The following is a 15482-nucleotide window of genomic DNA, read 5'->3' on the forward strand; positions in this document are numbered from 1 at the left end:
TACAGCTTGATGATAGGCTTTGACTGGACAGTTAATTGCCTAAGTATTTTGTGTATTTCTGACCATATATTTCTTCTGCAGCCCACTTGTCCAAGATAATGTCTTTGAGCCCTGCTGAACGTCTGCATCTTGCTGGCAACTACAAAACTATGGCTCACAAGGATGATTTAACAACAACAAAAAAATTAATGAAAACATTTGAAGTGCAGCACTGCATTCATGAGTAGTATGTCGTTTACACAAAGAAAACATTCAGATGATGAAGATTCCCTAGATACTGATTTAATGCAGACTTCCTTCTTGTTTCATTTACTTTGTAAACTCGATTTCAAGTTCCTAACATTATCTATTAGGCATTCAACAGTTCTTGCCATTCCCCACACCCCCTAACTAAAGGAAAAAAACCATGCTGCTTGGGGGTTTTGATTTGTTTTCTTAGCCCAGTACTTAAATCACGAATGTTCCATAAGCACCTTTTGATGGGCTTCACCGTTTTGTTTATTTTGCTGTAGTCAGTACAAACACCTTCAGATTTCCTTCTGTAACAAATGTTTTTAGAAGTCATCATCTGATGGAGCTGACAAGCCGTCTGCAGACCATGCAGCCGGCTTGATTTTTTACACGGGCTCTAACCTCGACACACAAAACTTTATGGCCTCTTTGAGGAACCAATTTTCAAGTTAAGAGAACAAATGAAAGTGTTCGTTCATCTTAAAAATAAAAAAAATTCTGCGCTTGGTATGTTCGCCACGATTCATCAGGTTCTCAGTAATGAATTACAGAATGTGACATCGGTTCTTCACATCCGTAGGTTTTTTTTGTCTTCCATTCCTGGGAAGTTATTTTCCTCGTCTGAGGTTTTATTTTCCCGATTTATTAATCTTTAACATGCTACAGAAAACCTCTTCGAGCGACTGTTCTCCCCCTTTTAAAAATGACTTAGCAACGAAGACTTTGACTTTCCATTTTAGATTTTTAGGGTCCTTTTAGGATTATTCTGTCCCCCGTTTCTCCCTTCTGTACACTCACAGCCGAGGAGGCCAGCATCTGAGCTGAAAGAACCCGTGGCGGGCGAGGAGCGGAGGGTGTCATGTTGGCGACAGGCTCCTGCTGGCAGCCGGCGAGCCCGATGGGTTTAACTGGGGTGCCGGGGTCAGCGCCCTCGAAGTTGGGGGCCTTGGGCGGAACCGCACCAGAGCCGCGGAGACCGCTCAACCAGAGCGCCCTGCAGTCCCGCTTCCTCCACGGGGAAAGAATCGCCTAATCTGTCGCGGAGATCTTGATGTTCCCAGTGCAGTCTCAGCGACCTAGCGCGTCGCGGGGCCGACGCGGGCGGAGGGGAGCCGGCGAAAGGAAAAGCCCTGGCCTGGGGCGGAGGAGGAATGAGGGGCCGGGAGCCGGGGGGATTTCCTCCCGCGCTTCCCCCTCCAACGGGAGCGGAAAATGTGATTTGCTGTGCATTCCAGGCGCGGTTCCCTGGGGTGACCTCTCCCAGCCGGCCTGGGCGGGGGGAGCAGACAAAGAGGCGAGGCAGGAGGAGAGGGGACCCCGCGGGGAGGCAGGAGGGGTGCAGGGGGCGGGGGCAGTACCGGGAAAGGGGGCGGATAGCGGGTCCTGCGGCGGCGGCGGCGCCTGGCCAATGAAGAGGCGCGGCCCCGGGCGCCGCGCTCCGCCGCCGGCATTTAAACGGGAGACGGCGCGATGCCCTGCACTCGGTGCGCCCTTCGCGGACCGGGCGACCCAGTGTGTGGAGAGAGTGGTACTCTCTGTCCCGCTGAACCCGCGCCGAGCCCAGGCGGCTCGGGCCGCGGCCGCGCACACCGCCACGCGTCGAGAGCGCAGGCCCCGAAGGCTCGCCGCACTGACAGGTGAGCGCGGAAGCGCGGGTGTGTGTGTGTAGGTGGTTGTGTGTGTGTGTGTGTGTGCGCGCGCGCGTGTGTGTGTGTAGGGTTCGGCTAACCACTCTTGCATCTCGCCTGGTTCAGACGTGCGGCAGCCCTCAGTGCTCACAGGTCAAGCGCCCACTTTCCCCAGGGTGAACCCTGAAGACCCATGGCGGGGTCCTTCGTGCCAAGGTCTTGGCTGCCGTGACCTCACCTTGCGCTGTCTGGAGGGAAAGACTGGGAAAGAGGATGTCAAGAGCCAGAGCCCCACATCCCATTTCCACCTCCCAGAGTTCCGCTAATGCGCTCCTGGTGCGCGTAGCAGCCTCTCTGGCCAGCGGCGCCCGCTGGATGAGGGCGCGGAGTCTGGGAGTCGAGAGCTCAGGAGCAGAGGGACGGTGAGCTAGAGCAGCGGGGTCCTTCGGCTCCGCCGCAGACGCTGGGGCAAGTTGCATTGAGGCGTTCCTCTGTGTTTGAGGCGGGTCTCTAGGTCTGGAGATTTCGAGGGACGCCAGACAGAGGGCTGTGAGTGAGTCTGCCTCGGGGTGAAGGATTCCGAGAATCAGCGATGCATCCTTTTGCCCATCTGCAAAGTGAAATGGAGACTCGTGAAACTCGGGAGCCGCTGAGTTCGGCCGTGGCGGAAACCCGAGGGTCAGTCAGGTAACCGGACAGATGAAGTGCGGGCGCGCGGTTCCTGGACCCCGAGTCCAGCGAGCCCGCGGTGCTCACACTTAAAATACCGAGTATGCTGGCTGCACACTCATGGGCGTTGGGTGCCCTTTTCTTGGATTCTCCCTACCCCATGGGCGTCTTGACTGAACGGCGGACGCTCAGGAGACGCGCAGTGACAACCAGTCGTCTCCCACTTCCTCGAGTACTCAATTTGAGTCGGAGATGCCCTCGCCTCGCCTCGCTGCGCCTTCCTAGCGACTGACAACGCGGGACTGACGGCAGGAGGCTAGTCCCCGGCTTGAACGTCCAGGTCTTCCCTCGTCCTCTCCGGCCACTTTCCTGACCCTTCTGCAGCTCAGGAGCAAGGCCGGGGGTAGGGGGGAGGGTGGGCGCTGTGGGTTGTCGAGACTGTCATTTTTCTGGCTGTAGTTATCTATAGATTTCAGGCTTGGGAAGAACAGACATGTCACCACTCCGGCTTGCATTGTCTTCAGATCCCACCTCCGCCTTAGGGGCCCTTCAGCCTGGCATTTCCCCGCACCAGGTTCTGGCGACAGTCTTCCAGGCGAGGCGCGAGGCAGACAGGAGCCTCTCCAGTGAAGCCAGTCCAGCGCGCCTAGAGCGTGCCTGAAGGAGCTCCCGGGCCAAATCTGGCTGCTGCCTTCTTTTCCCATGCCGACTCTTAATCCTGGATCCTTTAGACAGAAATATAGCCTTGAAGTTAGGGGTTAAAAATCTCTTCTTAAATGGTAGAAAGGCAGAGAGGCGACCATGGGTAGGTAACTGGATCTCCCACTGGAAAGAGCAGATCCGAGAGAGGTGCCCTCGTCTGTTTATGTTCCCCTTCGAGATGGTGCCCGGACACGAGTTGACTAAAACAATCTATTGTGTTAAGTGGGTCACCAGGGATTTAAGCTGTCGCAGGGACCCCAGAGTAGTGGCTTCCTTCTGGCTGTACACACAAGTTAAATAAATAGCGGAGAAGAGGTTAAGATAACCCGATTCCAAGGCCAGGAGTCTTCTTTCACCCCAGGGCTTTCCAGCCCTCCCCTTTCCTTCTTTCTTTTTTCTTTTTTTCCTTTTTTTTTTTTGGCGGGGGTGGGGGGAGGAAGGGAGCTCATGGGGAACTTGAAAGGACAGACTTTTCAGAGCAAGGAGGGAAAGATCTTTTAAAAAAAACCTGCATTCTCACCTCCTCCTATGCACACTCCAGTCGACAAGAGTAGGTGGTTTGATTACCATCACTGGATAAATTTGCACGCTTCAAATTGTTAGTATTAACTAGTTATTTAAGGGTTCTTTAGAACTTAGTTGCTGTGTGTGTGTGTGTGTGTGTGTTTAACCCCCAGGTCATTGTAGGAATTAAAGTGTTTTGTAAACTTTGTAACTTCACAGGTTTCCTATTTTCTTAAAGGTTCATTTTGAGTGAAATGTTTTGGTAACCCATACGCTTTCTATAGAACATCCAAGCTGGCTAGCATAATCTTTATATAAATGGCAACTTAGAGGAAAAAAGAACCCTGTTACATCTTGCATCTCTGAATGAGAGCAGCCTGCCTGGTCTTCTAAACTGAAGCCCTTTATCTTAAGATTTAAGTGTTAAAAGTGATGTTATGCCAAGAAATATTATTCCACAAACCTCTCTCCCAAGAAAAGCTTGTCAGCAGCAAAGCTGTGGAGCAGCAAAGCTGAGAGTAGAGGACAACCCCGGAAAACTTAAACCTTTCATGTAAAGGGAGTGGGGGAGGAAGGGGAGGTGACTGTAGCTTCCAGCTGAAAGGAACAGATCAGGTCAGCGTTATCAGCCTATGTCTTACATCTGCAAGGAATTGTCTTTAGTTTTACATATGCTCTTAGAAATGCAAAGTACAACAGTTATTCCTGGGATGAGAAAGTTTTCTTTGACTGTGAACAAAATTGAGAATTGAGTTAATATTATTCTTCAAACTTCACTGCATTAGAAACAAGTCCATGTGTCCCTTATTAAATACCATCCTGAGTATCCATAGAATAGTGGGTAAGGACATGTGTTTGGGGACTTCGCAGAATGGGCCCCTAACCTTGGCTTTCCCACAGAGGAGCTGTGTGACCTTGGACAAATTCCTAACCCTTTAGAGTCTGGATCCCTTGACTTGTAAAAGGAAGATATTATCTACCCTGTATTTTGTTGCAAAAAATGATTCTAAAATTTGATCAGAATTGAGCATAATGCCTATTGAGCATAGGGTTTGAAAATACAGATAGCTCTGATTATTACTGGTGGTATTGGGAGAGGCAGTAGCGTTATGTGGCATCAGGGCATACCACAAGGTTGTTCTGAAATTAAATCCCAAATTCTACTCACACAGGGATTAACACACATCTTTCACTACAATACAGAACCTTTGACTTGGCTGTCTCTCAAGAGTGCTGCTGTCCAGTGAACATTTAACATTTACTACTTTCTTACTTGTTTCTTGTTGACCACAAGAATTGTATGCAGTTATTAACTTCACCAAAAAATCTTCCAATGAGCTTGGAGAGCCCCTCAGATCCTTAACTACCAGGTGGTCTCCTGCCTGCCTTATATGATGTTGGGCCTCAGCCTGATTTAGCCTGAATGGTCTTCAGAATAGGGAGGTGGCGGTGACAGTACCTGTGATATATACAGGATGAAACTTTATCCTCTGCTAGTTTGTCAACCATTAACTCTTATCTTGATGCAAATTGTCTGAAAAAAAAAAAAAATCAACCCAGTATATTTTTAAGAAATTCTCTGCTCCATCTAAAAGTTGACTATCTTTAAAAAAAAAAAATAGAGATCAAATTAAAAACAATCTTTGCCCTTCTCAAAGATTTAGCCCTGAGAAAAAGGAATAGATGAGTCTACTACCTGGCCCACACTTAGAGCATTTGCTATCACTTCCATTATGTTTTCATGCGAAGGAAGCATTTGATGTCCTGCCTGTTAAATATCTTTTAAACTTAATTCATTAGGAGGAAGTGATCAGATATTCAGCCCCAGGCATGTTGTCTCCTCACTGTTAATCCCATTCGATACTCCCTTTAACTGATTCTAAGCAGGTTGCTTAGCTAAAATGAAAAAATACGGCAAGAAGAGTGCCAAAAGGAGGTGGCCTAAACTTTCCAAACACATCAAGAATATTGAAAACAGGATACACATAGCACTTTTATTTCTGATTCTCCAGAATTAGATGATTGGTTCTTATGGCCTTGCAAAAATTGGAATCAATCACCATGACCTGCACAGGACAGAGGTGGCCAGTGTGACTTTGTGAAGATCACTAGGGGAACCTGAAAGAAATCGCCAGGTAGAGAAGACATGCTCTGGGAGTATTTATGTCCCTTGGGACATGTGGATTAGAGGGGAAGACAGTGGTAAAGGAAAAAATGGTAGGGGTAGGTGGGGCTTGCTGGTGGGAAACTGGGGCAGAGAAAGCTCACTATGAAAGTATGAGAAGCAGAAATGCATTAAGGGGAAATTGAGGCAGCATTTGAAATAAGAATATTGTCTGTAAAGGAGGATAAAGGGAGGTCCTCGTGGGCATATGATGGCCTCTGGGTCCATGAGATGCAGCCTTCATTTGATAATATGAGTGGATCATTTCATGAATGCAAATTTTCAGAAATCTTTTTCAGCTCATGGTTGGACATGGGTGATAATTCACAAGAATCTAAATCTGGATTAGCATTCAGATTGGTTTTTGATAGTAGGGCACTCTGCTAGATGTCTACATGAAAAAGAAGTATCCTCAAGGAATTTGCATTTTCTTGGTTTCCTGCATGCCCATGATATTTACGAAGTACAAATTATTTGGGGGCAATACAGATGGGATTTTAAGAACAAAAATTGTCCGATTTCCTTCACTGAATGACCCACACCATTTTGGTATGGGGAGAGGTTGGGTGGTTGACCACAATGACTTGCCAGAGCCCTGGTTCTAGAACTAATTAGTATTCTCATCCCTCATTCTTCCTCTTGTGGAATATGCAGGGTCCTGCGGAGAGAGCACAGCTGTTCTCCAAGAAGCTGAGTCTCTATTGAGATTCCTAAGGTTGGTTGTTTTCTTCCCTCCAAATAACTAGTTATAAAATTTAAGAATTCAAGGAATTCCCTGGTGGCTCAGAGGGTTAAGGATCCAGCATTGTCACTGCTGTGGCTTGGGTCACTGCTGTGTTGCTGGTTTGATCCCTGACCCAGGAACTTCTGCATGCCATGGGTGTGGCCCCCCCCCCAAAAAAAGATTTAAGAGCTCAAAAGCTGAAGATCTTTAAAGAATAGCCTTTTAGAAAGTAAAAAGGCATTTCTTTTTCACACCTAATAAATCTTATTTTGAGAAAATTTTCTTCTCTTAAAAACAAACAAACAGCCTGTTACTCTTGACCCCTTTTTCTTCTGGGGTTTGCACACTCCCCTAGAAACAGTTAGCTGGTCCACATTAAAAGGGAAAACCACAGTTGACTAATTTTGAATTTACTGCTTTAGTGTTGGTTTCTGCCATAATGAATACAATGGCTTCAATTAGAAAATAAACCCCGCAGTGTCCTCCATGGGACCAGATAAAAAGTAGTGGGTATTTGGAGTTTTCCTAGAAACAGGACAAGAAGGATTAAGAAGCTCCCTGGGCTAGAAGGGGTTTCCTATACTGAGGGTCAGAAATGCAAAGAATTGCAAGTCATTGCTGCAGATCATCAGCACACAAGAAGGTATTTTAAATGCAGAGAACAGAAACTCTGTTGGTCCATGTGGTCCATGGTAATCATTCATTGAACAAAAGAGCATCTCCTCTTCCTGGTACTGAGGATGAATTGATAAATAAGCCCTCGTGACTCTCAGTCTAGGTGTTTACTTAATGTCAGATGGGAAAATGCCAGATAGGGAAAGTTGCGTATAAAGAGGGTCCCACGTGGTGTCAAGAAGAAAAATTGCAAGTTTTTGGACAGATTTGTGGGAAGGTCTGGCCCCATGATATGAAGCTGTCCATGCAGGCAATATACACACTTTCTGGTCAAGTCTCAGATTGGCCTCTGTGATGTTGGCTCTGAAAGTTTTGCTCTGGGAGGGTCAGTTTGTACTGAGGCCATTTTTAGGAGGGATGGGAGAGGATGACGGGTGGAAGCCTAGGGCTGTCCTAAGTGTTCCTCTTGGAAATGGGCAGAGGCTGAATTTTAGTTTAGATCCTGGCCCTGAACTGAATAAAGAACAGAAACTTATGAAAGCTTCTCATATTCACGATATATTTGTCCTGGAGACTGAACTGTCATGGCTCAAGTTATCCTGGTCTCTGGAGAAAATCAGCAGTGTTTTATAACTGGACTTTCCTCATGAGTGATTTTTTTTTTTTAAAGAGAAAACAAGGAAATTAATTTTTTGTTGTTGTTGAGGCAGAAAGGGCTCTGTTTAAAGAACAAAGATGTTGTAACATAAACTGACAAAAGCCAGGAAGTCCACAGTCAGAGCAGGAGAGAAATGTCACATTATCAGCTCCAAACTGGAACTTGCCCCAGAATATTAGGTTAAGGTTTAAAAGGGGATGCCATATAAGGAGAGTTTGAATTTAATATTTAATTATCTTAATTTGACGTTATCCCTAGGGCTGCATGCTCGTCACTTACAGGGGCTGCCCCTTTAAAACTTCCCCCTGCCTTTTTCTTTGAAAGATAATTATTCCAGAGGATAATCCCAATTCATCCAGTTCCTTGGGGGGTGGGGGGGAAGGCATGGCAAATTGCACTTGGTGGATATGACGTGCCACAATGGCGGAAGAAGAGGGAAGGGTGTTTCACAGTTGTGACCTTGGGTTCAGAACCATGGTTGGGGTGGGAGGCAGGAGGAGCCTCAGGCTTCAGGTTCCATGTGTGTGATGGCCTGAGCAGGAAGGCTGTGAATTTGAAACCACACTCACTGAAAAGACAACTTTTCACATGTTTCACAACTCCCTCCGTGGCTGCCAGTGCTGCCACCCTTGATGCTCAAAGCATGTTAGAAAGGCAGGCATGGTGAATTTGAACCCACATGTTAACAATATCCCAAGGATTGTCTGCACAGGCAGGTATGAGAAGCACTGTCTCAGGAGAATCTTAGCTCTCTGATGCTTCTCCCTCACATCCTTCTTTTGAAAAAATATGCTTCTGCTTCTCTTCCTCCTCTATCTGCCCCACCTTCCCTGAACACTTCACCTTAGAACAGTCCTCCTTTCTCTGATTTACAGTTCCCACTCTATGTATTATTTTCTCTCTCCATTCTTGCTTTCTTGGTTTTTTGGATCAATTTTCCCTTTGTCCCCCCCCACCTTTAATTTTTTTGGTCATTGTTCATATGTCATTGTTCCTACTGACCCACATCTAACTCCAGACCTATCCATAATAATTCACTATCAATAACTTATTAAGCATGTTTGTGGCACTTACTAATGTAAATATTTGCACATACCTGTTCTCTTGTGCCCATTTTCTACCCTCTAAATTTTATACATACATACATATATAGTGAAAGACATTTCATTGTTTAAAAGTAGAAAAACGTGTTTCTTGGTGTAAAGGAAGTGATATAATGAATATCTGTGTACAGTTTAAAAATGGGAATGAAAGATCCAGGAATCTTATCTTTCTGATAAACTAATTTGTTCTGTCTGCAGTACTGTCATATATTCAGTTAGTTCTCAAATTGCTTTCATTTTTACATCAAATTTGAACCTATCTGGGGAGGTGAGGTATTTGCATCTTTGCTTAAGTAAAGTCACTTATTGAGAAGTAAAGTGACTTTCTCAAGGTTGGATAACAAACTGTTGCCCTAGGACTTTGATCAGAAGCTCAGTCTTGACTTTTTGCCTTGTGCTACTCCTGTGAAGGATTCTCCTCCCTCTCTCTGGTCTCTGTGTATCTCCTTTCAAAGCCTGATAACAGTGAGCATCTTCTAAGCATCCAACCAACCCAATTCAGGAAGAGCCCAGGCTAGTCAGGGAGAAAAGACTGGGACCCCTTCCTGGCCGATGAGCCCTCTGGACAGCAAGTCTAGTTCACCTTGCCACAAAACAAGATGGAAAATAAGTTTCCCCCCAAGAGATTCAAAGGCATCCTAGCACTGACATAGTAGCGACTGACTAAATATTGTCAGGTACAAGAATGAATAACTATATGTAAAATAGATAAATAGCAAGGGCTGTATGGCACAGGAAACTATATTCAGTATCTTGCAATAACCTATAAGGGAAAATAATATGAAAAAGAATATATATATATATATATATGTTATAATATATATTTTAAAAACTGAATCACTTTGGTGTATACCTGAAACCAACACAACACTGTAAATCAACTATACTTTGATTAAAAAAAAGAAGGCTGAATACAGTTAAGTGACCATAATACAAAGTTAAACTTAGGTTGTGCCAGAAGCCAGGAGGAAATTCCCCTGGGAATATAAGTGGCCAAGACATAGGCCTGGTTGGGTTCACATCTTGTCTTATTCACTGTAAACCCGGCAAGCTACTCCCTGGCCTGATGGTCCAGAGGGTGAAAAGAAAAACAGTCCCGAATTGGTGATGCTATTGTGAAAGTAAATGAAATCAATTACAGCAAATGTTTAGCAAGCACCTGATAAAACAGTAGCTGTTTCATTAACGTTTTCCTTAACTCACGTTTCCATTTTTCACGTCGCCCCTCTCTGTGTCTCCTCCCTTTAGCATGAGCCGCACGGCCTACACTGTGGGAGCTCTGCTTCTCCTCTTGGGGACCCTGCTGCCAGCTGCTGAAGGGAAAAAGAAGGGGTCCCAAGGGGCCATCCCCCCGCCAGACAAGGCCCAGCACAACGACTCTGAGCAGACTCAATCTCCCCAGCAGCCCGGCTCCAGGAACCGGGGGCGGGGCCAGGGGCGGGGCACCGCCATGCCCGGGGAGGAGGTCCTGGAGTCCAGCCAGGAGGCCCTGCACGTGACGGAGCGCAAATACCTGAAGCGAGACTGGTGCAAAACCCAGCCGCTGAAGCAGACGATCCACGAGGAGGGCTGCAACAGTCGCACCATCATCAACCGCTTCTGCTACGGCCAGTGCAACTCATTCTACATCCCCAGGCACATCCGGAAGGAGGAAGGCTCTTTTCAGTCCTGCTCCTTCTGCAAGCCCAAGAAATTCACCACCATGATGGTCACGCTCAACTGCCCCGAACTCCAGCCACCCACCAAGAAGAAGAGAGTCACGCGCGTCAAGCAGTGTCGTTGCATATCCATCGATTTGGATTAAGCCCAACACACTCAGCCTGTACTCGGGACGCAGCCCCGGGCGGGCAGAGCCATACCTAAAGCAACCCAATTCTTACTTGGCTTAAACCCAGAGGCGAGAAGAACCACCAGCTGCCTCTTGCCGGGAGCCTGCTAGTGCGTAGTTTGTGTGCGTGAGTGTGTGTGGGTGCCTGTGGGTGCTTGCAGACACCAGAGGAAACACAGTCTCTGCTAGAGGCCACTTCCTAGTATGTAAACGTATCTGCTTCCATGCAGGGTGGCACAGAAAGGCACATTCGGGGGGGCAGGTCTGTGGTCTGGTTCTGCCTTGGTCTCCTCCCCTCCTGGGGGCCAGAACCCCCAAACGTGGCCAACCCCAAACGTGGTGGGACCCATGCTTTAGCAGATCTTTTCCTGGTATTTAAAAAACCCAAGGGAACAGAGGAGAAATGAAATTGCCGCCCCGCCCCAGGCGCCCACCAAATCACTAACTTTGGCAGTCACTGTGACTGTTGAAATTAGCTGTAACCCATTAGCAAAATTAAAACAAGCATTGACCCCCTCCTATTTTCAGAACCAAGTAAGTGAAGGAAAGCAAAACAACCCCTCCTGCTTTGTCCCTTAGGTGGACAGAAGATGTAGTTCAGAAACACCACCACAGCAATAGGAAAAAGATAAAACCCTCATAAGCATAAGGTCCTATTATCTCTCCTTTTGCCTTGGTTATAAAACCTTTTTCCTGGTTCATTATTTCTGTGTAATGCTTCTTGAGAGCCACAACCCTGTATTATATTCTGCCTCTGCTGAATGCACCTGCCAGTGAAGGACCAGGCTACAATAAGAGAGTTTAGGGCAAACTTCTGTTTAGCTTGAAGTAACACTGGGGTCTTTTTGTTTTAGCCTTTGATAGCTGGAGAGCCAAGGGGTGGAGGAAAGGAGAGGAGGGAGATTGTCTCTGGCTAAGGGGTGGTTAAAAGGCAAGGAGGAAATGCAAGGGTATGACCTGCCCTTCTTCCTTTGCCTTCTGAGGGTCTAATGGGAAGCCCTTAGTTAAGAAATCAGAGCCTTAGCTGTCCTTCTGCTGGTAGGATTTATGTAACATTGTAGCCATTTAGAACCTATTGGCTGAGGTTGTTCTCTGATTAAACTTGGGCTGCTCTCACTGCCTATTTAGGATTTATCTACTGGCCAGAGCTCAGGATTGGGTGGACCTTCCTGCCATTTTGGATTTGGCTAGCCTGCTCTTTTCAAGCCTGAAGTTTCATAAGTAAACCCCAACCCCCACCCCGATGCTCTTTTTGCCTTTGCATCTTCTCAGCCTCACCAGCCAAATCATGTGTAACATGGGAAACAAACTCTGTAGGCTTGCATTTCAGTTGCCCATCAAGGCTCCAGCATTCAAAGAACTATTGCAACTAAAGAGGCTGCTTTTATTTTATTTTTGTTTTGGTCCAGTGCTCTCCCAACTAACAACTAAATAGGAACCATGCTTGGAGGCAGAAGTCATCTTCAACACTCAAAATATTGGGTCTAATTTTAAAACTTTTAAACTCACTACTGATGATTCTATACCAGGCGAATTTGTGCAAACACAAGAGTCTGTGCTTTTCATATACACTGTACCCCCTTGCCCTAAATCCTTCGATCATCTGCATCCTCCAACAATAAAGCACAGAATGGATTTAATTAAGCATGCAAATCCTACGCCAGAATTTTGAGGGTGGGGGAGAGGAAAAGAAAGGGGAAGGAGCTGAAAATATAAAACCACACTAGAGAGGAAAAATGACATTCAGAAACCAACAGACAGTAAATCTCTGTTGTTGTTCTAACTCTGCCACAAGCATGCAGTTTTGTTAAAAAGAGATGACTTAAGTTGGCAACAGGAATCTTCTTTTAGTAGCTTGTACCACAGTCTTGCATGTAAGTCAGATTTGGCTTAAGTAAAGAGACTTTCCTCAAAATGAACTTCACTGGGATAATCAGCAGCATAACTGCCCTAAAAGCACAGCACTAGCCAAAGAAGGAAATGTCTGCTTTTCTTATTGTGCCTATATTAAGACCAGCACAAGTACCGTGTGTTTTCCAACATTTATTGAACATGCCATATCTGTTACATATTGTATTGGAGTCACCGATGATGTAATGATATGTTTTTCTCATTACTATAGTAGAAATCTTTTAATGGCAAGATATTTGTGATCTAGATCTTTCCTATTAAAATAATGCCAAACACCAAATATGAATTTTATCATGTACACTTTGTGCTTGGCATTAAAAGAGAAAAACACACATCCTGAAAGTCTTTTAAGTTTTTTTTTGTTGTTGTTGTTGTAATTGTAGTTCTTCAAAGTTAAAGATATAAGCAAAAAAGTCTGGAGGAAAGGATAATTTCCACTGTGTGGAATGTGAATAGTTAAACAAAAAGTTATGGTTATTTAATGTAATTATTAACTCAGATCCTTTGGTCACTGTGATTTTAAGCATTTTTTTTTTCTCCTTTATATGACTTCCTCTGAGTTGAGCAAAGAAGAGGCTGGCATATTGTATGTTGTTGGAGGCTTTTATCAGGTCAGAGGGAAACAATAAAATCTTGATACATCTGAATAGAGTCAAGATCTGAGCTTTAATTTTTTTAATTGAATGTTCCTTAAAGATTAACATTTCTGAGGCAATTTAACGAAGATTTTAAGTGTTATTTTGGAAGAATTAAGATGTGTGTGTACAAACAAATAGCAGATAATAATGAGTAGTTCACCAGTCCTTTTAAGGAGAAAATCTAAAATAAAAATTGTTATGTACAGAACATTTATAAATGACCAGCTAATACTTAAGAGTGAAAGTAGTTCTACTGATTTGTCATTCTCAAAATATTTAATATCGATTGCATTATGTATTATGTTTACTTTAATCATGTAAGGACAACAGAGAATTCTAAAGACTATGATTGGGGTCCTTTGCTGTGTGAGAGAATGAGAGGGGATTTGGTAGTCTTATAAAAGCTAATTTGGTTTAAGCAAAGTTTTATAAATCTGTAACTAGAATTTAATTTCACCCCAATAGTGTTCTATATAACCTTTCCCAAAGAGCAATCAATAAATTGAACCTCTTTTCTCTGTGTGTGCGTGTGTGTGTGTGTGTGTGTGTGTGTTTAACTGGTATTGCTCACAGGGTAGGGCTGGGGCAGGGATTCACTTGTCATGGGAGGGGAGGTAGAAAAGAGATCATGAGATCTCTTGTGATCTTAAAGGGAATTTATTTCCTCCACCCAGAACTTCCATATCCCACTTCACTTCAGGAGGATACCTCAGGCCATGGCAGTGGGAGGCAGGGGAAAGCTGGTAGCAACCTCTTCCCAAGAGCTAGAAAGAAGAGTTAGTAGGCTCATGAGAAGCCTTCAGATAGTGGAAGAATTGTCGCACTGAAATGATAATGGCTTTATTTTGAAGAGTTCAAGGGAAAAGGGGGAGAAAGATTTGGAACTTAGCAGGAGAAAGCTTGCTAATGATGAGAGTGGTTCAGCAAGGCAATGAACTACCTTTGAGAGGATAAACTCCCTGTCCTTAGAAATATAAGAGCATATGCTAGATATCATTTGTTAGGAATTTGAGGCATTGTGAGTTATTGCCCTTGTTGTACAATTGAATAGGTGGATTTCTGAGATCCCTTCCTACTCAAATGTACAATGAAGGATTTCTACTAGGTATTGGTGCTCTGACAGTGATAATGAAAATGCCAGCAACTATGTATGGAGTATTCATGCTAGATGCTGTCAAAGATTTTATTTTAATTGTTTTCCATTTGATCTTCATAGGCTCCCAACAATGTGCATACCATTATCATCACTGCTAGGAGGCAGTGAACTCCTAAGTCTTACTGCAGCACCTGTGCCCTTAAACACCTTGGAAAATTGTGAGATTTTCAACTCATCAGTTTGTGCTTTTTTGAGGACAGAACACAGAACCCAACAAATCGATCCAACTCTTGATTATTTGTATCTAATGATTAAGGCCACCTTGAGTTTGCACATGGCATCATCAGGAGCCTAGCTCTGAGGCATTCAAAGCCTATTAGCCCCTTCTCTTTTTGTCATGGCCTTCTTGGACTTGGAGGGCAAAGAAGGAAACAAATACCAAGGAGACAGTGTCCTCAGAAAAGTGACATTCACACATGGGAGGTAAAATCCGGACAGGATTTGAAGGGGTAGTGGGACTGGAAACAGGCATTCCAGGTTTCCAAAAAAAGAGTATGTGACAGAACATCAGCAAAAATGTTGGGATAAGGAGTTTTGAAAATTCTTTCCTCCATAAAAGCAATGAGAAACCTGCAAAAATACAAGCAAATTTTTAGAACTCTGGAAATTAACCTAAGGCTTTCAGAAGTCAGGAGCATTTATTGAAGAAAAAGACTAAATCTCTATGAGAACAGTGAACATTGTGATATTGTAACTTGCCCCCTATTCTTATCTCCCTCTCCAGTTCCAAAGAAGCCTTGAAAACCAACAGCCTGCAATTATGGTGAACACCAGCAGTCTAGCAGCCACTGGAGGAGGTAGAATGGGACTGGAGTTCTTTCAAAGCCAAATACCCAGAGAATTCTAATTATTTGACTGGTCTTTCAGGCCCTGGAGCCCCACTTGCAAATCTATCTTTACTTGACCTAATTGGAAGCTGTCCAGTGTGAAAAGCTCTGTTGAAAACAATTA

The 15482-nt window shown here is 44.8% G+C and overlaps 1 protein-coding gene across 2 annotated transcripts; it reads left to right on the forward strand.

Annotated features, from left to right (window-relative positions):
• Positions 1645-13897, forward strand: GREM1 (gremlin 1, DAN family BMP antagonist). Of its 2 annotated transcripts, XM_021098305.1 has the most exons (3): positions 1645-1868; positions 6553-6613; positions 10247-13897. In XM_021098305.1, the coding sequence occupies exon 3, from the start codon at positions 10248-10250 to the stop codon at positions 10800-10802; it is 555 nt and encodes a 184-aa protein (XP_020953964.1). In that variant the 5' UTR covers positions 1645-1868; positions 6553-6613; position 10247; the 3' UTR covers positions 10803-13897. The 2 variants fall into 2 exon arrangements, with proteins under 2 accessions (XP_020953964.1, XP_020953969.1); XM_021098310.1 differs by lacking the exon at positions 6553-6613 and having other exon boundaries at positions 1656-1868.

Source organism: Sus scrofa, chromosome 1, assembly GCF_000003025.6.
Source record: "Sus scrofa isolate TJ Tabasco breed Duroc chromosome 1, Sscrofa11.1, whole genome shotgun sequence".
Classification (NCBI taxonomy): Eukaryota; Metazoa; Chordata; class Mammalia; order Artiodactyla; family Suidae; genus Sus; species Sus scrofa.

Coding starts and splice junctions, on each gene's coding strand:
- GREM1 (XM_021098310.1), top strand. CDS start 1,702: ATGCCCTGCACTCGGTGCGCCCTTCGCGGACCGGGCGACCCAGTGTGT. Junction 1,869..10,246: donor AAGGCTCGCCGCACTGACAG/GTGAGCGCGGAA, acceptor TCCTCCCTTTAG/CATGAGCCGCACGGCCTACA.